Here is a 21,866-nt window from a genome sequence, read left to right as displayed (position 1 = left end):
TGTGTGGAGTTTTTATGGGTTATTTCCAGGTGCTCCAACTTTCCTCACATTTGAAAGACAAACTTGTAGATTAATTGTCTTCTGACAATCCTAGTGTATGTGAGTTAGTGAATTTGGATTGTAAACTCAACTGGTGCAGGAACTGATGTGAGAGATTAAAAATAATCTGCAAAGCACTGAGCAATATGTAGGAGCTATATAAATAACTATAAATAAATAGCATATTTTGTTTTATTGACATAAAATATGTGGAACAGAAAAATTAAAAGTATACTTTAGTAGCTGATTAGCATGGGACGGTTTAAACTATTTAATTTATAATTCGACAAACATCACAGCAGAGCTTTTGTTTCTTAGCAAGGATATTTCTTACAAGAAAGAAGAAGAGTGTACGAATAAGGAAAAACTGAGCAATCCTGTGACGTTTAAAGTTTCCAGGAATGTACAGGGGTAGAATGAAACAACCACTCCTCCACAAACACACTACTTCCTTTGCTAACTGAGCAGCACAGATATTAAATACGTCTCACTATGCTGTTTGGCTGAAGGGGATGCATGTGTACAACGAGGGGATACAGTTAATGTGTAAGTATACAATGTAGCTCTATATAGATTACTCATTCTTTACCGAGAATGCACACAAACATGCTTTTGCTTAACATGCAGTTGCACATTAAATCCAAGAAGAAAACACACAGAAGCTTCTGGTTTGTTTGTTTGTTTGTTTGTTTGTTTATAAAAGAGTCTTATTTTATGTTGCAAACTTTTTAATACCTAATATGATGACATGGTGACACATTGCAATATTTGTCAACATTAAACACAATTCTCTTTTTAGCAGAGTAGAGGTTGGCATAACCTGTTGGGATTTATTTAGTAAAGGATACGAGCAGGGTAGAATTAACAAGGTAGCTGATGACTGGGAGACAGCTCAGGGACCGAGAAACAAGCAAATAAGAAAGATCCACTAGTTCCTACACAAAATAAATATATATTTTAGTTGAAGCAAGAAAGTATATTCCATCCAGACTGGAAATCTAAGGTGGGCTATATTTTAACATACAAATAGTAGTGTAATGTGAACCAATCACTTCTGCATATATTTACCCACAGAACGAAAATGGAAATGGAAGTGATGTAAAAATTCTAATTTATGACTTAAACCTCATTGCTCTAAACAAAAATAAAAAGTTTGAGGCACTGTCAATACAATATTTTTCATCAAACATCTAAGTGTCCTGAAAAAACATCCATCACTCCAACATACCAGTAAAAGTACAAGAAAAAACACAAATAAAATATCACAAATACTGTGTATTATAGTAGTTACTGGATTTTAAACTTACTGTTAAAATGACACCTTCATTTCTCAAGACCAGGGACTTAAATAGGTATGAAATATATACAATAAAAACTTGCATTTTTAAGGGCTTCCAGTTTTGTTTCTAAAACTTGTCACCCTTTAACTACACTAATTGTTGGGTAAAGCCTCCATAATATTATTTGAGTGCCTGAGGAGTCAAAGACCAGATACACAGCTAAAAATGACATTTGACTGGAAAAGCGTGGGAAGCCAATAAGGGGCAGGCTATTTTTTTTAGCCATACTTTGTATGCAAATGCTCACGGACCATTCTGGGGGCTAATTGGAAGCGGTGTATGCAATGAAGCAAAGAAAATAGCTTGTTAATGAAAACACTTTTATTTTCTTCTAATATTAGATAAAAATGCAAAACACTTAGCGGTAGCATACATTGCTGCCAACAGAGCAGTTATTTATTTACATGGAATGAGGGCATAAGGGTAACTAAAAAAAGAGAGACACATCCAGAGAGCAACTAATAAATAATTTTGAGAGCAATTCTGACAACCACAGGAATACAGGACAATGCAATCCTAATAAAAATATTTATCATATTTTAGTACAGGGTGTATTAAAACATGATAAATATTTTTATTTGGTTGAATCCAATTGTAAATCTTGTCTGCATATAGTGTAAATCCCTCTGGCCAAACGAATTTATCAGAAATCCTATGATGATATTTTCAAAGCCTGTTCTGTCACTGGCCACAGATAATGGGAATTGTTTCACAAGAAAGTATATAGATGTAATGGATGCAGTCTGAAGTATTTGTTTTAGCTAGATGAAATACATTAGGAGAAAACAGATAAAATACAAATAACTGGGTGAGGTTTTCAGTCTCTTAGTTTTGTAGATAGCAATCAGGATTACGGAAACCTTGACAAAAGAATGATTTGAACATGTAGCTTTTCACTTTATTTACATGTCCGATTGATCGTTAGTCAAATAATTTGGAATGATGGTTTACTGCAGTACTGGTTTATCCTGTATTTGTTCCACATACATAAAAGAGTAGTAGAAGTAAAATACTTTGGGCCAGTGTTTTGTCTTTTAAAAAAATGTCACATGTTCGGTATGTGTACCTGTTACTAACTTTGCCTCTTATTAAGGCATTTTTCTCTAACCCTTTCCTGTTTACATATAGTTTAACAAGTTAACCCGTGCATGATACTCATGCATTCTAGTCAAATCAAGCTACTTAAGGTCTTAAAAAGGTTCTTGTCATGCATTTGGGCTTAGCCCAGGCCTCCTCAGGGGAAGAGCGTTACTTCCCGACGCAAGCGGCCTTTTTAATGTGTGTTCATGAGGTAAAATTACCTCACGAAAATGAGTTTGACCCCTCAACTCATAAATTTAGTCTTTACTACCCCTCCCACGGGGGGAAGGGGGGATGATGGAAGTTAACTGACTTCACTATTCTAATTTTTTTGTCAAATAATGTCAGTATACCATATTTCAGGTCAATTGGATGAGTCCTTTCTGAGAAAATAAATTTTTCCACACACACACACACACACACACACACACACACACACACACACACACACACACTAACTATATTAGATAATGCTAAGAATTTAGTAGGTCAGTGTATAACTCCGCCCAGCAGGTGGCGCTGCAGCTTGTTGTTTTTTTTTCACACACAGACTAACACACGCCACTAGGCTTATATATATTAGATATATAAATTGTGGATCTGCATAGATGAATTGCCTATACTTGTTTTGACCTATGTGTCCTAATATCACCAGAAAACTTGTTGGTTGACAGAGCACAAATAGATTATAGATCCATTAAGTAAACACAGAATCCATACACATGACATTTAGAGGAACTGTGGACAGAGCATGGACTCCAAAAATAAACAGCCCAGGCAGCGTCCATGCTTGGCCCTTGTTCCTGTTGCTAGTGGAGTAACGGGTTGTGGTACATGTAATAACTACTGCTTAGTCCACCCTTTATTTTAGTAAAGGATTGACATGTGGGCTTTTGGCTAGTGTGAAATATATCAGGGCCACTTGTTCAAGTAAAGGTGCCCAAGGCCTACCCAGTGGATATTGTTGCCTGAGTACCAGTGAAGTAAAGGATCCTACATATTGTCCTCCTCATGCAGGTTATGCATTAATATTTTTCTGCCAGCTCATGGAGGTCATCTGAAGACCTGGGACCCCTGGTTATTGCCGTGCCTAACCTCCATAACAATAACCCTGGGCCAGGCAGCTTACATGATATTGCTGCTCCAAGTATCCCTCCTATGTTTCTGTAGGCATGGCCATCTTTTCCATTGGGCACGATGGGCAGCTGCCCGGGGGCCCCACGGCAAAGGGGCCCCATAGGCACGGCTCTTAATGAGAATAAATACTCCTGCAAAAGAAAAAACCTGAAAGAAAACCTACAAGGGTCACTGAGCCAGTACATCTATCTATCTCTATCTCAATCTCTATATATCTATATCTATATCTGTATCTGTATACATCTATATATCTATATCTAGGGACCCCGGTGCACTGCTTTGCCCGGGGGCCCATAATGTTGTTAAGATGGCCCTGTCTGTAGGGGTGAAATTAGTGGCAAAATACTATATTCTCTATTAACCACCGCTGCATAATTGATTGGGTAGGCAGAGTACTATTGGCTAGATGGAGAGTACACTGTATCAATGATGTTGCTTGCATGTGTAGAGGTAATGCATGAGTTTTACTTTGCCCAACCTGTGGAAGCCATGTAGAGACCTGGGGTCAGAGAAATTGACCTATATTACGTCTCTTAAGAGTCTTACAATCTTCTACCATCCAGCAAGTAAAATATAGAAATCCAATCCTAACATGACTATGGTGATGACTATATGTTGCCCAAAAAGTATTATAGTTGGTGACCAAGGTTGAGTTGGTGAGGACTATCAACCACGGGCGTAACAGTGCTAGTTATTATGCTTCTTAGGCTGCAAATGAGCATTGTCTTCATTCTTTATACACATCACCTTAAACTGTATTATTATAATATACTCTACTATATACCACATAAACACATGTATCAAAAAGACATAACTATACAGTAATCTAAATAATTTTTTAATATCTTGAGATAACAGTCGGCAGAATCCAGCCCTAAAAAACTAAACATGGCTGCTATAACATATGTCATTAAAATAACTCAACTACCTTCTTTACATCAATTGGATGTGGCTTTATGTCTATAAACTATACACACTTCTCTCCCCAAAAGACATACACACTGCATATACCTAGAAACGGCACATTATTTAACTGCAGTTATGCTTTAACAGGTATTAACAGGTATTCCACGAATTCTCATGTATCTGCACCAGACATAGAAGGTTTACTGTGCGTCACGGTTTAACGTGTTGTTACGTCACAAAGCCTGGAACTCCAGCAGTCAGATTCATGGATAATGGGAAAGAGCAGGTCCTGCCTATCTCCACTTTCTTAGTCACGCCCTCTGAGGTCTCCTCCAGCTACTGGCTGTCATCAGATTGCTATTATTTTACAGCTACGAGCACCTGCTTATACCAAAGGTTGTGGGACTAATGTACAAGGAGCCGAGCTGCTGAATCCCCTGTCCTCAGCAATGGCAAGAAGGAGTTCCTTGTTCATTCGGGTAGTTGAAGGGAAGAACTTATCAGCCAAGGACATGTAAGTAGAGACGGCTCCGTAAAGTGGGGGTGACGCGCACCCTCGGACATGTGTCCTCTTATCTGTACTTTAAACATCTGCCAGACGAGGTACATGTAGACGCATGGATGTTTGCCATAAGCAGCTTGGGTGAAAAATGACAATACGTGCAACGGCGTTAACGTATTTATAACAGGTGAATTACAAGTCTATTTATTGCTGCAATGTGGATCCTATTGTTATCACACTAACTTTAGTAAATATTATTTGTGTATATGTTAGTGATTTTAACTCTTAGCCATGTATTAAGCAGCGCCTAGCGAATAATGAAATATTGTGATAGCACAGTTGTCATTAGACTTCTTTCTCCAAGCCATGCCTTGAGCTGTGGAATTGTAGAAATCTGACCGTCTAATAACCCGTCCTGTACCATAACCATACCAATGCCCAGTACTTTTATATGATACACTGCAGTGTAGTTAACAGGGGCTGGGTGGCAGGGGGCATCTGCCACCCAGGCCAGTCCCATAGTGGGCTACCTTGGGCAGGGTCACCGGGCTGCCTGCATTTTTTTCCCTTTAAAATGTCCCTAATAGATGGCCTTATCTGTGTGGAGTTTGTATGTTCTCCCCGTGTTTGCGTGGGTTTCCTCCGGGTGCTCCGGTTTCCTCCCACACGCCAAAAACATACTAGTAGGTTAATTGGCTGCTATGAAAAATTGACCCTAGTCTCTCCCTCTCCTGTCTGTCTGTCTCCCTCTCTGTCTGTCTGTGTGTGAGTGTGTCTATATTAGAGAATTTAGATTGTAAGCTCCAATGGGGCAGGGACTGATGTGAGTGAGTTCTCTGTACAGCGCTGAGGAATTAGTGGCGCTATATAAATAAATGATGAGGATGATGATGATGAATAGGCTGCTGAGTCCAGTCTTGCGCCAGTCTCCCTCACTTAACATTTTCCAGCCCTCCCCTGGTAGTTAATGTGCTGCTTCACTCTCTGCCAGTTTAGAATGTAATGAGTTAACCCAAGGCAGGGTTTTCTTGTGTATTGAAGGGTATATTTAGTTCTATACAAATAATCACAGTCACATAAAAAAACAGTATGAGGCTGTTTGGCTTTCAGCAGCTGGAAAAGGTACACTAAGTGCTAATCATAGTGGAAGGATATGATTTGAAATAATATAAGACCATTACCTGTAATTGCTTGTTATATTGGCACATACTGTTCAAATAAATCGCTGCAGTGCAAATGAGCCAAGCAAGGAGACAACCAAATGCATTGTTTATCTGTTCTATATCGGTGAAGTATTGGTGTGTTTATATCTGAATATCTGTACATTAATGTATAGGTGGAAATATGGCAATAAATTCCATGTTTAACAATCTACTGTTACAACTGTATTGTTTGTTTTGACGTAAAATTTGATACCATTCCTGCAAAGAAAAAAAAAAGGACATTTTAATGCTACCACCAAATACTTCTTTTTGGCTATACACTGCAAAGGTGGAAACAGTATTTGGATTAACAGTTTATTTACATTTTGTACATGTTGTGTAAAATGAATGCACATGAGCTTTGGGGCAATTTCACTGGGACAAGGTGTATAATTGTGATTCTGCTTAATGCGTTATTGAAAAAAATAAATATAATTTGAATCTACAATGAATCTCTACCCTACGACGTCACAATTTGAGAGCTACTCATTCTCATTAGAGCAAGCCCTCAGTCTAGTCTACCAAGCTAACAGCCTAGGGAGGTTTAATGTGAAATGTGCAATGTAAGGTTGTTGATTGGACTGCTAACAGACTGTCAGACTTGTTCAATCCGCTGCTTTGACAGTAACACTGTTCTCTCTTTCCCTGTAAACTTCTGAAAGCTGTTTGCCATGCAGACTGCACTGAGAGCAGGCACCAGCTGGCATCCTAAATGTGGTGGTCCCAGAGATAAGATGTTACTAGCTTTGTGTTTATTAGTTTATTGTTGCTTCTTCTTTTCACGTTGTTTTGTAACTTCTAATAGCATGATTGCTGCTAATATTATAACAGTCACACAATCCATGTTAAGGATTTGTCTATGTGGCAGTGTGTTTAGACTGTAGCATGGAAAACAGTAACTGGCTTAGTGTGCAGTTCTTCTAAGCACATAAGGTGGCTGGAAATAAGTAATATGATGTGTTACAAAATTCTGCTCTTAAGCAGCCAAATAAGTAAATGGGGTTTTCATTCTTATGCCTGGGCTAATTTTTAATAAGATGGTAATATTTGACTGCTCATGTGTAATATGTAAGCACTGTATTTTTCTTGAGTCATTGTTTTATTGTTATCTGCATTTGTAACTGTACTAATATGAACATTAAAAAAACAAAAAAAAAAAACAAGTAATTGTTTTAATAACCTTTTATATCCAATCTTAAAGCTATAATGTCAGGGTTACTTTTCATTTCAAATGACTACAATGCTGCTGAATCTGCCTCCTGCCACTGTTCTTAAATTACTACATAAGTAAGCAGTTTATAACACTTGCTTGGTTACTCTGGCGGAGTATTGATTCAGGCCTGTATAATGCGTGACCAGATAGGAACAGGCTATCATTTTGCTAAGGTTTTATTTAGCTGCCACAGATGTTCTAAGTGAGTTTTGTTCAATCTCTAGTGCATAGTAAAAGCCATATTTTTGGAGAGGCAGATGAATTTTCTGATAGCAAGTGTATCAGATGCCGACAACTATCCTATTATTAATGCTCCACAAACACCAGAATTTGATTTGTCATGTTTCTGCATATGTCTTATTTATGCCTTAAATAATGTTGAGAGTAAGGGAGCATGAGAGCTGTCTTTATTTCATGTGTCATATTTGTACATTTTAATCTTGAAATCACATTTATTTCTGTGTTTGTAAAAATGCTATTTCATGTGGCAAGTGTGCTTAGATGCAAATAGTCAGATTACTAAATGCTAATTACCATTGAGCGTCACAAATATTCTAATAGATTACCCAATTTTTAATTTTTTGAGGCAGGCTGTTTATGCTTTATGAACCCCACTCCTTTTCCCTGACAGAATCACCCTATTATGTTTATGAATTTCACATCTAATAACATTGCACCAGTCATATACCACTGGTCCATTCTTTGTTTTATGCTGTAAAGTGTGCTTCTCAACAATAGATAGAAAACTATATGTATTCCCTTCCTTTTTTTATATTGTTAGTAATTTGTAAAATCCAGCCGAATTAGGCAAAAATCGAAAATCCTGTTACTCCCCATATTCTCCATTGACTTAACAGAAGAAATCCCTAACCTTAGAATGTAACAGGGATTGGGAGGGTATTGCAAATGTGTGCAAATTCAGATTGGGGAGGGCTCGTTTATAAGCTGGTCACACTGGCTTGTTAACGTAACGTGTCTGGCAGCCATGTAAACCAGTGTTGTCAGAACTAGTTTGGGAAAGATTTGAACCATCCCCGAAACCCCCAAAGATTGGAACCCTCCTCAAATCCTCCCAGAGGCAGGACAATTCCTTTCATTGACAGGGCAAACCCTTTTTATTGCCTCCCAGGAGTTTTACACTCACAAAAAATCCCTACACCTTGCTGTACAATTGGCTACTCTGATCTCCCTTCACCATGCAATTAAATTTTCATCCTCATATACCAGAGGAGAGTAGATGACACTGCTATCACACACCATGCTGCTTATCGTCACTAATTGGCTGTGAATAAGGTGCACCAGTGATGCCATCACCGCACTGAGCATATTCACAGCCTATCAATTATCCCAGAGCAGCAGACTGGTGTAATATACCAGGGACATCCTTTCGTCTGTCCGCCACTTATATGTGAGGTATAAAGCTGTGGAGAAGGGGAGGGGATTAAATTGCAGGGTAGGTAAGTAAAAATGAATGACAGGGAAAAGAAGAGATAATGAATTACAATGGAGATGCTGGTGAATGGGGAGAGAGAGTGAATTACAGGGCAGGGGATGGACAATGATTTGCAAGAGGGAGAAAATGAATTAAAGGCAGATGAATTGCAGGGTTGTATGGGGAAAATGAATTACAGAGGAGAGGCTGGTGATTGGGTAGAATCAGTTTATATAGGAGTCTATTGTCTTGTTATTTCTGATCACTACTCACTTCAGCCAGTGGACCCGCAAGGAGGGAGCTGTTATTTTTACACATGAACCCTTCCATGACCCTATACTAGAACATTGCTTAAAAAACAATATTATACACACACACGCACACACACACACACATATTGTACCTACTACAGGTGTACAATCACTGTACAATGTGAAATCAAGGGATTCAGTAAAAGAGAAGATGAGACCCCTGCTCGTAAATATGCCTCACAACAATTCTGATTTTGTTTAGACTTTTTCCATTCTTGAACTCTGAAACAAGCGGGGGTCTATCAGAATGTAGGTGTAATCAGGGCCGCCAAGAGGATTTCTGGGCCCCGGTATAGCAGCGTCATTGGGCCCCCCCTTATAGTTGCATTGACACACCCCTTTTCACTGCGCTCCGCAGCAATGCGCCATGAAAGGGGGTGTGGTCATACAATTGGGGACGTGTGTGCATCATTGGGGGCCTGTCTAGCAGGTGGAAGCACAATGCCACCTACAGGAAAAACCCTGTATTGCTGCGTACACTTTTGGCAGAAGTGTGCAGTCTTTCAGGACAGGGGCCAGTGACCTAAAAACAGCATTTTTAGTGTAAGATATGTAGATGTTATAATGAAACAGAGAAATTTAAACAAAACAACTTTATTTTATACATCTCTGATGTAAAGAACAAATAAATACAATAAATAGCATACATTTTGTTACAGAAAGATAGAGAAGCTTAACTGTGGTATGTTAAAATTTTAAACATAAATATCAAAATAATTTAGGTAGAGAAAATAAAATAAATAAAATAATCAGTGCTACTGTAAATACCTCTGACATACAGGCTTCTCCAAACATGTGTAAGTGCCATAACCCCAGTTACACATTGAGATGATAAATTATAAAGGCAAACCAACATACAATGTATATTTTCAAAACTGCCATTACATCTGACAGGTAAAGTACCATAAAATAAACTGGGAGGTAGGTTATGAACATATTAGTCACAATGCAAAATTATATTTTTTGTTTCAATTAAAGAATGATCCTAGAGAACCTGCTTCATTAAGGAAAGTAAAGCAAAAAAAGGAATAAATTTGCACCTTGGCAAAACCATGTTGCATTGGAGGGGGGGGGTACATTTTAAATGTGGGGACAGATTTATAGTTGGGATAGAGCATGTCCTGGATCATCAGGGGCAAGCACAGGATTTGTAGAGGGGGGTTTCCACACCACGCCGCCAGTGGACGTGACAATCATGCATGGAGGCGTGGCTATAATTTTAGACAGGAGACAGCGCTGACAGTCTAAAAGACCCCTTTAATCCTTAATATGTAGGTGCTCAGACTTTTTCCTGCCTAATTATAATATCTGCATCCATTACAGTGGAGCTTTACGAGCTGTACGGCTTGCAAATATGTCAATAATACTTGAAAAATCACAATTTCTGGCCAAGTTGGCCTCTATTGATAGCAAACCTAAATCATTTGAATGATTCTGAGTCATTGTTGATCTTAAAACATCTTTTATTCTTGAGAGACAACTGAAAGAGCGTTCAGCTTGAGCCACTGTTACGGTTATGGTGGAGAACAACCTTAAGGCAATAACAATATTTGGAAACGTGTTCAAACTTCAGCTGCTTCAATTTGTTTAGGAGTTTGATGGATGAAAGAGAATCTTCTCCTAAATTCAAATTATATATTGATTTAAGGTACATTAGCTCAACACGCATAGCTTGGCTAATATTATCTTCATATATTTGTTGAAGTTTGTTTGCCTTTTATCGAACTTGATCATCCTCTACATCAGGGAAGATCCATAAAATACTGAATAAAGAATTTATGGCTTTTGCTGCATCAAATCGTGTTGTCATATTGCCTATGACGCTGTTCAAAAGAATGTGAAAGACTTTGCACTTGAACATCTCTTCTGGGGGTTGAATTAGAGAAAGATTCTTCAGTTGATGATTCATCAAAAAATCTTCTCCTTATTCCTTGATATCTTTCCTGAAAAGATCTAAACTCAGTTGGTATGCTTATATTTTCAGCAACCAGTCTGGATTCATTTAAGATACCTTGCCAATTATTTCTGATTGCTTTTAATTCATCTACCAGACTTGAAAGATTTTCAACTTCTGTAGCAATTGTGGTCTTTCATGCTTGCAAAACTGTGCTTCTGTAAGTTATAGCTGTAAGGACTTTTGGCCAAAACATAATCAAATGATTTCAAATAGATGCTTACAGAATTTAGAGGTTCTGATTTCTGACATTAGGTTTAGTTCCAACACTGACTTAATTGCCTTTTGGATCCCAGGCAGTCTTTCAGCAAAGGGTTTGACACTCTCTACCCTTGCAGACCAACGTGTATCTGGCATGGAGTGGAGTGAAGCACCAATATTTTCTTTCAAAATTTACCATCTCTGAGGACTGCCACTAAATATATTATACACAAGAATGCCGAAAAATGTCACAACCTCAGGACAACATTCTGCTGCATGGACACCACACAGATTCAAACTGTGACAGGCACAAGGAGAAATATTATCAAGCCGATTTACTTGTAAAATTCGAGCTTGGACACCCTTGTATGTTCCACTCATGTTAGAACCATTGTCATATTCTTGTCCATGACAATCATTTATTGGAATATTATGTTTTTGAAGTGTTTCTAGAATTAAATTAGCAATAACTTCCCCTGATTTTTTATTGCAGTTGACAAATTCCATAAATCGTTCTAAAACCTCATATTCATTGTTTACAACAAGAACATAACGCAAAATGAATGTAGTTTGCTCCATGTGTGCTGAGTCTGGTGCTGCATCTACAATGATAGAAAAACACTTTGCAGTTTCTCTTTAATTTAAAATGCATTTAAACAAATGTTCGGCACAACATGATATAAATTCATTTTGAATTTCGCCTGACAAGTAATGTACTTGTAATCTTTTTTTCTCCATCTGCGCTTGTTTTACATTTTTCAAATGCTGTACAAGCAATGGGTTGTAGTGGCTTACAACTTCTAGCATTCCTAAAAAATTGGCATTTCTTGGATGTCCGATTAGGTTGCTTGATCCTCTAAGAGCCAGTCCACGTTCTGCAAGAAACAGAACTACATCCAGAAATCTTTGCAATAAGGCTTTCCAAATTTCTGATTCATTCTGGATTTTTTGCCACAATAAACTATAGTGTTTTTTTTTTAAGATTGTTTTCCAAATTTCGCCACTCTACGTAACATGACCGATGGTTATTACTATTTTCATGGTTAGGTATTTTATTGTACAGCTTTTTACAACTTTTATAGGGTCCCCAACCAATTTCTGTTGTTAAAACTGAACGATGTGTTTGCTGAATAAAACACAGGGAAAGCAGTACAAAGCTTGCTTACTCTTACTCCAAACTAACCAGCCACAAGGAACTGCTTCTTTGTTTTTTAAGTGACAATTTAATATATAAGTAGGAAATTGGCTGCCATCTTTATCAGGTGGGAAATATATTTGGTATGGTTCTGGTCCTTTTCATATGGCAACTTCTATTTGGGTCATTGAGGAACCCGGTTGGAGAAGGCCTATATCACAGTTCAATAGCTGCTTGTTGCTATCTAATTCGATATCAGATGTCCCCTTTGAGTAAGATGTGGAGCAGACCTCATTGACATAAACTTTACGAGCAGAAGTTAAGTGCGCAGAACTTGTATGTGGTTCTGAAATCATTGTAGTGTCCGTGCCACAAGCACATGTTAGCACACTACTTGAATCATTAACATCATCATCAAGAAGAATAACAGTTATATTTTCATTAACTTTATCAATTTCAAGTCCACTTATTATTGCAGATCCAGCCACCTCCTTCTGACCTTCATGCTCAGACAAATGAGAGGAAACCGTAAATCCTACACTTTCAAGAGTCCTCCAACCTTCAGCAGTCCCTTTCTCTCTTGCTTTTATTTCTTTAAGTCTTTTGTGCACCAGATTAATGATGATTAACATCCATGACAAAACTTCCCCTGAAATGAATATATATATAGAAATTCGGGAGTCTCCCGGACATTCCAGGAGAGTAGGCAACTATGGTCAGCAAGTCAGACAAAAAGTCAACTGCGAGCACATGAGGGCACTCTCACGTGACATAGGCATAGCATCGGAGGACTCGTAAGAACCAGTGGCCGCGGCCAGCAACCCCCATTCCCCCTCTGCCCCAGCCCCGTGGCACATGAAAAAAAAAATGTGGGAGAAAATTGAAAAAAATTGTGCGGTGAAAAAAACAAAAAATAGCTAGTCGGCAGTGCAGCCACGGGCCCCCTGGCAAATTAGTACCCGCCTCCCTTCTCGGCGCCTTTGGGTGTAATATCGGCAGAATGTGGGCGTGGCTTGTAAGCTCTCGCCCATTCCATTAGAAAGGAATGGGCGAAAGCTTACAAGCTTTGTTGAGTTGTCCTTACCACATATGGACTTGTTGTGCCAAGTATCCTTTCTCTATAAATACCTCTGGGGTGGATATATTTGTGCACCTGGGCCCACCATTTCCTAGTTCTGCCAGTGGATGGTATACCATTTACATATCTCTGCCACCTAGCTCAAGTGTGCTCTCCTTTAAAAAAAAAAGAGTAAGAAATACAATCAGCATATATGTATAATATGAAACCTGATTTAAAATTATGATAAATGGCATCATCTGATGTTGTTATGAATGGTGTAAAATGAAATTTACAACAACAAAATACTTAGTAGTCTTATCAAAATGAGACTTCACATTTGACAGATAATCTCCTATTTCTACTTGGAGAGCAGTATCAGGTTATATTAAATTATCAAGCCATATGCCAGGCTGACCTGATCACTCACACAAAAGGAACAGAAGGTAAACAGTTGGAAGTGGCTGAAAAGGGCAAGTGTTTGTATCATATATCACATAAGAGTATAATATTTTGAAATCACTTGTAAGAATGTTCCACAATTCAGTTTGCAATTTGTATTACATTATATATATATATATATATATATATATATATAACAAGTTAACCCGTGCATGATACTCATGCATTCTAGTCAAATCAAGCTACTTAAGGTGTTAAAAAGGTTCTTGTCATGCATTTGGGCCTAGCCTAGGCCTCCTCAGGGGAAGAGCGTTACTTCCCGACGCAAGCTCCCTTTTTTAACGTGGTTTTGTGCACGTCACCACCTCATCATTTTTCTCCATCACCTCATCCTTCATCTTCATCGCCACATCCTTCATCAAGCTACTTAAGGTGTTAAAAACTCCCCACTGTCACCCCCGGCAACCACCAACCACTCCCAACTGTCACTTCTCCTTCAAGAAATATATAGGTCAGTGTATAACTCTGCCCAGCAGGTGGCGCTGCAGCTTGTTTTGGGTTTTTGTTCACACACGCCACTAGGCATTTATATAGTAGATGTGTATATATATGAATAAAAAATGGATAGACCAAATGCCGCTTGGTGAAACAAAGTGTTAATAATATATATATATATATATATATATATATATATATATATACATATATATATATATATATATATATATATATTACTGTATTTAAAAGACACAAATACAGTGACTGTACCAAAAGCCAAGAAATGGAATTCTCCACGTGTGTGAAATAGAAAGAATATTCAAAAGGTAGCAGAGTCAATACATAGATCAGTAAGTGGATGAAAAATAGTAATAGGCACTGTGGAGCACGAACACCCTTCAAGTGCAATATACATACCAGATGATCAAACTTTGTAGCTTATCTGTAGAACTATCTGCTGTCATCAATCACATTGCAAGACCTCAAGAGGTACCCAAGAAGCCTCTAAATAGCAATACAGCACCAGCACTTCCCCTTAGCTACTGACACCAACATGCCTCTCAGACAAAAATCATATATATATATATATATATATATATATATATATATATATGTGTGTGTGTGTGTGTGTATATATACATGGGTCGTTCCACATCAATTCAGCACAGAGTTTCAAACTGACCGTTTGAGATTATGATGAAGTTAAGTATAATAATTGCTCTCATGGGTGTACAGAAAACTCCAAGATTCAAGTTACTGCCTTTAAAGTTGTATTTTTTTAGCGAAAAATTTGCTTTTAACGTTTTTTAAAATTGCATTTGTGGTTCACCTGATTGAGGTAGAGAGGGCAACGTCTCTTTTTATAGGCTTTCATGTGATATATAGCAAATCAGTATGTTTCAATAAAAATTAAAAATATGAAAATTTCAAAATCCAAATTTTGATTTTCTCAAAAAGGCTTATTTTTATTTTTTTTAAAAAACATCTCAAAAATTGTACATTCTGTTGTTAATAAATCCCCAAAGTTTTACTTTGGGATCATGAAGGGACCATCTGCTACATGAGCTTTTACTTTGGACTGTTTGTTAAAATAATGAAAATGAAAAATCAAACAGGATTTGGAGACTTGGAAGAGCTATATCATATCGTGGCTGGGGAGGATTATTGCTATTAAGATGAACTTGGTCCCTAAACTTCTGTATCTTTTCCAGACTCTCCCAGTGAGGGTTCCCTACTCTGTGTTTAGGGATTTGCATTCCTCCTTTCTAAAGTTTATATGGCGTGCCAAGCCCCCTAGAGTTTCGATAGCAGTGCTTAAGAAGCCCAGGGCTCGGGGAGGCAGGGGTTTTCCAGACATTAAGTTTTATTATTTGGCATCTCATCTGACCCAGGTGGCGGTAACTTATGCGCCTTACCAGTCCATAGCTTGGGTGGACTTGGAGACCCACTATGTGGGGGTCCCCTCCATGGCATCACTCTGGAGGTTGGCCAACATAGATAGACCACCAGCGGCCTCCTCTCTTCAATCTCTTAAATTCTGCTTATCCCTCTGGGACTCATGCCGGGTCAAATATAAATTGTCCTCCCCTATTTCACATCTGACCCCCCTCTGGGGCAACCCACACTTCCCTCCTGGCAATTCAACCCAGCAATTTAAACTCTGGATAAAGGCGGGATTACGGGTGGTTTCGGACCCGGTGGTTAATCGAACTTGGGCTTCCATGTCAGAACTTCATCATAATTTTGAACCGTTTCGCCCGCTCTTTTTTGAGTACTTCCAGGTTCGACACTTCACCATGTCTTTGCCCCCCCAGGAGGCTCTCCGGGCCCCGACCTCCTTTGAGTACATGTGTCTACATTCACCTATCACCAAAGGGATGATCTCCCAGATCTATAATTGGCTCATAGATTATACTTTCGATACTCCAGGCCGACATGAGCGGGAATGGGAAAATGACTTGGGTCCTCCCCCAGACGACTTATGCTGGGAGGAGGTCAGGGAGGGGATTGCCAAGAGCTCGATCTCTACTTTGATTAAGGAAACAGCCTATAACGTGTACTATAGGTGGTACTATACTCCCGATAAGCTGTCTCGAATGTTTCCTACGGCCACTCCGAGCTGCTGGCGGGAATGTGGCCAGAGAGGTACGATGCTACACATATGGTGGACCTGCCCTCGTATAGTTCCTTTCTGGAACATGGTTCTTACACTCATAAACTCTGTGTCAGAACAACAGATAAGTAAGGACCCCTGGTCATTCCTTCTCTCTCGCCCTATACCTGATGAGAGCGCGCCTTCTAACAAGCTTATCTCCCATATTCTGGCAGCCGCTAAATCCCTAATAGCGAAACACTGGAAAGACCCGAGGGCTCCCTCTATGCAGGAGTTACGGTCATATATAGGTCATGTCGCAAGCATGGAGAGTATAACGTGCTACCTTCATGATAAATCATATAACTTTGATAAGGTGTGGGCCCCGTGGTACTTACTAGAAAGCCGTAGCTGCCTATCCAATACAGCTCCTCCCCCGGCAGTTGGAACATAGCTTTTGGGCCGCCTCTGGACCCCCCAAGGCTGGATATGGTGCGCGGTGGGTGAGTAATGTCTATATGCTACTTCTCTGTCGGGTAGCCATTGTAACTGTGTGTCCCAGCTTTTCTTAGCATTGTTCCAAGTTTGCGTGCCTATCTATTTATTAGCTATATTGTTGACAATATTTGTGCCTTTCTACCCCCCTCCCCCCCTTCCCTTCCCTTCTCACCCTCCCCACCGATATAAAAGTATAAAACTCAGAGGAAACACCTAGATTATTAAGATTTTTCTTGTCAAAAATGTTGTATGTACTGTTCCTGTTGTTTCCTCTTCAAATAAAGAGTTTTAAAAAAAAATAAAAAAAATAATGAAAATGAGAACTGCCTGTTCATTACTTTTAATTAATCTTCTTAAACAATCCCTTTGATGTATATTATGTACAATGACACAGTATGTTAATACTGAAATATTTAAAACATTTGTGATCATTTTATGTCTTTTACATATTTTAAGAAAGCTTAATACATATCATTACCATTTGGTGCTGCTGTTCTAGATGGATGGTGCTACTTGATGGGTTGGAACTAGCTGAAAGCCTAATTTGTTTTTAGTATTTCAATTTCAGAAAAAGTGTACATTCTACCTGTTGGAGTTAACGGATTCACCTTACACAGAACATCTACCATTGTAATCCATAAAACATCCGGCTTCCTTGAGTATGATAAAGATAGTGATGGACCAGCTGGATGGAGGGATGTCACTTTCAGTTCATCTATGTTTTTACCTTTCTCTATAATAAATGCGAGCCACCATTTCTTGTCATAGACAGCAGTTATATACCCTCTGTGTCAGCAAGTGGGAGCTGATACTACATTATCTTGAGGATCTGAACAATGACCCTTTTGCTCTTTTCGAAGTGTCCTAAATTGCTTTCTGCAGCTGGCATAAACTTTTGAAACTTTTGGCATTTCAGAAAACTATTTACAAACCCATTCTGAAACATTTATCAACCCCTTCTTATTGGAAGTATAATTAGCCTTTTTAAATTGGTTGAAACAATAAGGCACCTGTCACTTTCTTCCATCTTTATTCTTTACTTCTCTAAACCAATTTAAACACCAATCACTGCAAACACTGCTCTAAACCAATTTAAACACCACAGCAGGCTCGGACTGGGCTGCCGGGGAGTCGGGGAAATAATTCCCATGAGACTCTGCTGAGGGGTGAGTGGAGCATGTGCTGAGCTCTGATTGGAGGAGCCCATTATATGCTCCTTTGACCCATGGAGATCAGCAGCAGCCTCATGGGCTGTGCCTTCTCTTATCTGCTTGGCTGGGTGACTAATACCCCATTCATACTGTGCCAAAAACCCGTGTTTTTGCAGGGGCAAGCCCAGACGACCCGGGTTGAGCCGCAGTATGAATGGTGTCAGGTCTAATTTCCGGATCATCACCCGGGAATTAGACCCAGAACTTTTGGTGCAGTAATTCCCGGGTCAGACCAGGGTCGCCTGCACTATGAGAACCAGGTTTTTCAACCTGGGTCTCACCAAACACAATTATAAAGTTGAAAAAGAACCAAAAAAAAAACACATCACAAGAGGAGCCAATCAGAGCTCCACTTGTGATGTTGCCATGGAGACCCGGGCAGACCCATGTTCAGTATGAACAGGGTCTACTCAGGAATTTCTCTCTGTGGGAGCCTCTGTCCCCTGGCAATATCCCGGGTTTATATACCAGGGATATTGTCGGGGCGGCAGTATGAAAGCCGTATGAGATTTCTTCTTGTGAGTTCAGTGTTGCTCCCAGTCTGCTCTCTCCCCCTCCCAGCACCCCTTCACCAAGTTTCTGTTCCTCCCTGCTCCCAGCACACATTCTCCCAGTCTGATACTCCAATGTAATTAAACACTCCTCTTTAAAAATATGACACAAATGGTCGAGGGTCAGGTAAGGTTTGGTTGGGCTTAAATTAGTGACCAAGGGGCTTTTCGTCACTAAAGCCCACCCAAACCTAACCTCTCCCTGTAAAAGTCGTGCCTATTCAACACAATTGAAGTGTCTTTCCAAATAGAGTATCTTTCTACTTAAGTTTACACGCCAGTGCAGAAGTGGGAGCAGGCGCTGTCTGTAAAATCTCATCCCCAAACACACCTGAAAAGGAACGTGCATTCCTATAATGAAGTGAACTGGAAAAAATAATGTTTTGTTGATTTTCTCAGATGTGTAGCGCCTCAATGATCCCATCATGAACCCAAAATAAAACTTTGGAGATTTATTAAGAACACTATGATCAATTCTTTAGATGTTTTTCAAAAATGTTAAAATATGGCTTTTTGAGAAAATCAAAATTTTTAATTTGAAAATGTAAAATTTTACATTTTTTTTAGAAATATAATGCTGTGTTACATATAACATGAAAGCTCATAAAAAAGGGGTTTAAAATGAGGCTTTGCCCAACTCTCTAGCTCAATCAGGTGAGCTACAAATGCAGTTTAAAAATGTTAAAAGCAAGTTTTTTTCTAAAATATTGCAGCTTTAAAGGCATATAACTTCAAAACCAGTGCACATATCAGCCTGAGATTTGGTGGTCTTCTTTACACCAATGGCAGCATATATTATACCAAATTTAATTGAAATTAGAGAATGTAAGGTAGAATTTATTTCTAAAATTGTGTTGATTAGATGCGGAATATATATATTGTGATGCTGACACCCGGCGTATGACAGAAACAACAACTTCTTTTTTGAATAACTGAATTATTATTGTTCACATCACCAATAACACAGCACACTTTTGTAATGATTAGATAATGATTAGATGTTCAGGCTCAGTTCCCCAAGAACCGAACACACCCGAACTTAGCAGATCTTAGACTTTTGCGCCCTCGGAATTGAAAGTGAGGCAAATCAGCACCATTTCACAGAGGGACACAGAAGGGGTAGCACGGTTCTAGTGCAGTTGGTCAGCATCATAGGTAGAAAAAAAAGGGGAAGGGTAGCAGTGTTCTTCAAAATCTCCAGTGAATTTCAGGAGAGCTCCATTGCTCCATTGCTAATTGTCATTGCTGAAATAGAAATAATAGGGCTGGCAGGCTTGGTCTAAATCTGCAGTCAAATTGTACGGTGTTATATAACTAACACGCAAACAGGAGAGCTCCATTGCTAATTGTCATTGCTGAAATAGAAATAATAGGGCTTGCAGTCTTGGTCTAAATCTGCAGTCACATTGCACGGTATTATATAGCTCACACACCACAGGACAGCTCCATTGCTAATAGTGATTGCTGGAATAGAAATAATAGGGTTGGCAGTGTTCTTCAAAATTTGCAGTTACATTGTACTGTGCCATAGCTGCCCAGAAATAGGAGAGGTGGCAGTGTTTAGTCCTGAAACAGAAATTCAAATAATAGGGCTGGCAGTGTTATTAAAAGTCTCCTGTCACATTTTACTGTGCCATAGCTCATACAGAAACAGGAGGGGTGGCAGTGTCCTTGTCACTCTTCAGTATTCAGTCACATTGTTCTTGTCACCCTCCAGTCTCAGTCATGATGATACTAATCCCTCTACCTCATGTTCTAATGCCTATGTTCTAGTGCATAGTGGTTTTAAGTCAGGGAAACAAAAATGTAAATAAAAAGCTTGTAAAGAAAAAAACACATCTCTAATAAAGGTGAAAGTTTACTGTAGAAAAACATAAAATTGCCAACATGCCATTCTACCCAAAATATTATCAAGCATATCAGCATCAGCTAGCTTCCTTCTCTCAGCTAGATCTCAGCACCTGCAATCTACACTGTCATCATATTCACCCTCATCAGTGTGTACATCATCCTCAAACAATACTAATTCATCCCCGCTGGAATCCACCATCACAGAAGTCTGTGTACTTTGATGTAATTACCGGTAATGGACTTCTTCATGGAATGGGCAATTCTTTTATACCAGACCAAATGTCAAAATGTTGTACAGGCTCATCTGCATCACCACTGGGTGTCTTGGGAAAGCTAAGTTTTTTCCTAACAGCAATTTCCAGAGAAACTGAAGGAGGAGACGTCATTGTGTCATGTACCAGTTGAGCTGTCAGCCTGCTGACAAGGAGCTCATTGCATCTCTTAAAATCTGGGTCAGTTGGAAAGAAAGAAAAGACATAGCTCTTAAACCTAGGATCAAGCACAGTTGCCAAAATGTAATGATACGATATCAAGATGTTAATAACTCTTGGATCCTGGCAAAGCAAATAAAGTACTTAATCTACAAGTCCAACATAATTAGCAAAATTGCTTTGTTTCATTTCCTCCTTCAAATTCTTTTGCTGCTTTTCAAAAAGTCTAATTAGGGTAATCATTTGACACAAGCTAACAGTGTCTGCACTCTCTTCACAGGTGAATACTTAGAGTGGTTTCAGCACCTTGCACAACACGGAAAGTATTCTCCACTGCGTTGGACTAAAGTACATTCCTCCTAAATTCTATTCTTGCAGCTGCTGCATTCTCCTACATGCTGTTGCAGAATCCCGAAAAAGGCCCTTTATATTTCGGGACATAGACAGCATCTCCTGTATGTCATTGTTATTTTTTAAAAAGTTCTGTACCACCAAGTTGATTATGTGAGCAAAACAGGGAATGGGATGGAATTCCCCCCGCTGTAATGCTCTAACAATATTGGTGGCGTTATCAGAAATCACATATCCTCAGGAGAGTTAAGCTATGTTGCAATGACATCCCTTAGTTTTTCAAACAGGTTGTCAGCGGTATTACCTCTGACCTGCGCCTTGTCTCGTCTCTGATAACCACCTCTCACTTCCGCCTTCAAGTCTTCTCCCGTGCTGCTCCCCACTTATGGAATTCCCTACCACGCTCAATCAGACATTCCCACAACCTTCAGGTCTTTAGATGCTCTTTGAAAACCCATCATTTTTTTAGAGG

General features: G+C 39.1%; 1 protein-coding gene across 2 annotated transcripts in view; it reads left to right on the top strand.

Moving 5' to 3' along the window:
* Positions 1-497: 497 nt before the first annotated feature.
* Positions 498-21,866, top strand: part of LOC142138433 (ras GTPase-activating protein 4-like) — a 156,372-nt gene continuing 135,003 nt past the window's right edge. Inside the window, exons 1-2 of one of the 2 annotated variants that reach the window (XM_075195106.1) lie at positions 498-585; positions 4,874-5,016. In XM_075195106.1, the coding sequence (XP_075051207.1) occupies positions 4,952-5,016 (65 nt within the window). In that variant the 5' untranslated portion in view covers positions 498-585; positions 4,874-4,951. Of the gene's footprint in view, positions 586-4,767; positions 5,017-21,866 lie in introns of those variants that run through there. The other variant, XM_075195107.1, reaches the window with a different exon arrangement.

The sequence above is a fragment of the Mixophyes fleayi genome, chromosome 2 (genome assembly GCF_038048845.1).
Source record: "Mixophyes fleayi isolate aMixFle1 chromosome 2, aMixFle1.hap1, whole genome shotgun sequence".
Taxonomy (NCBI): Eukaryota; Metazoa; Chordata; class Amphibia; order Anura; family Limnodynastidae; genus Mixophyes; species Mixophyes fleayi.
Note: the sequence above shows the minus strand (reverse complement) of the source record. Positions and strands in the feature narration are given on the sequence as shown.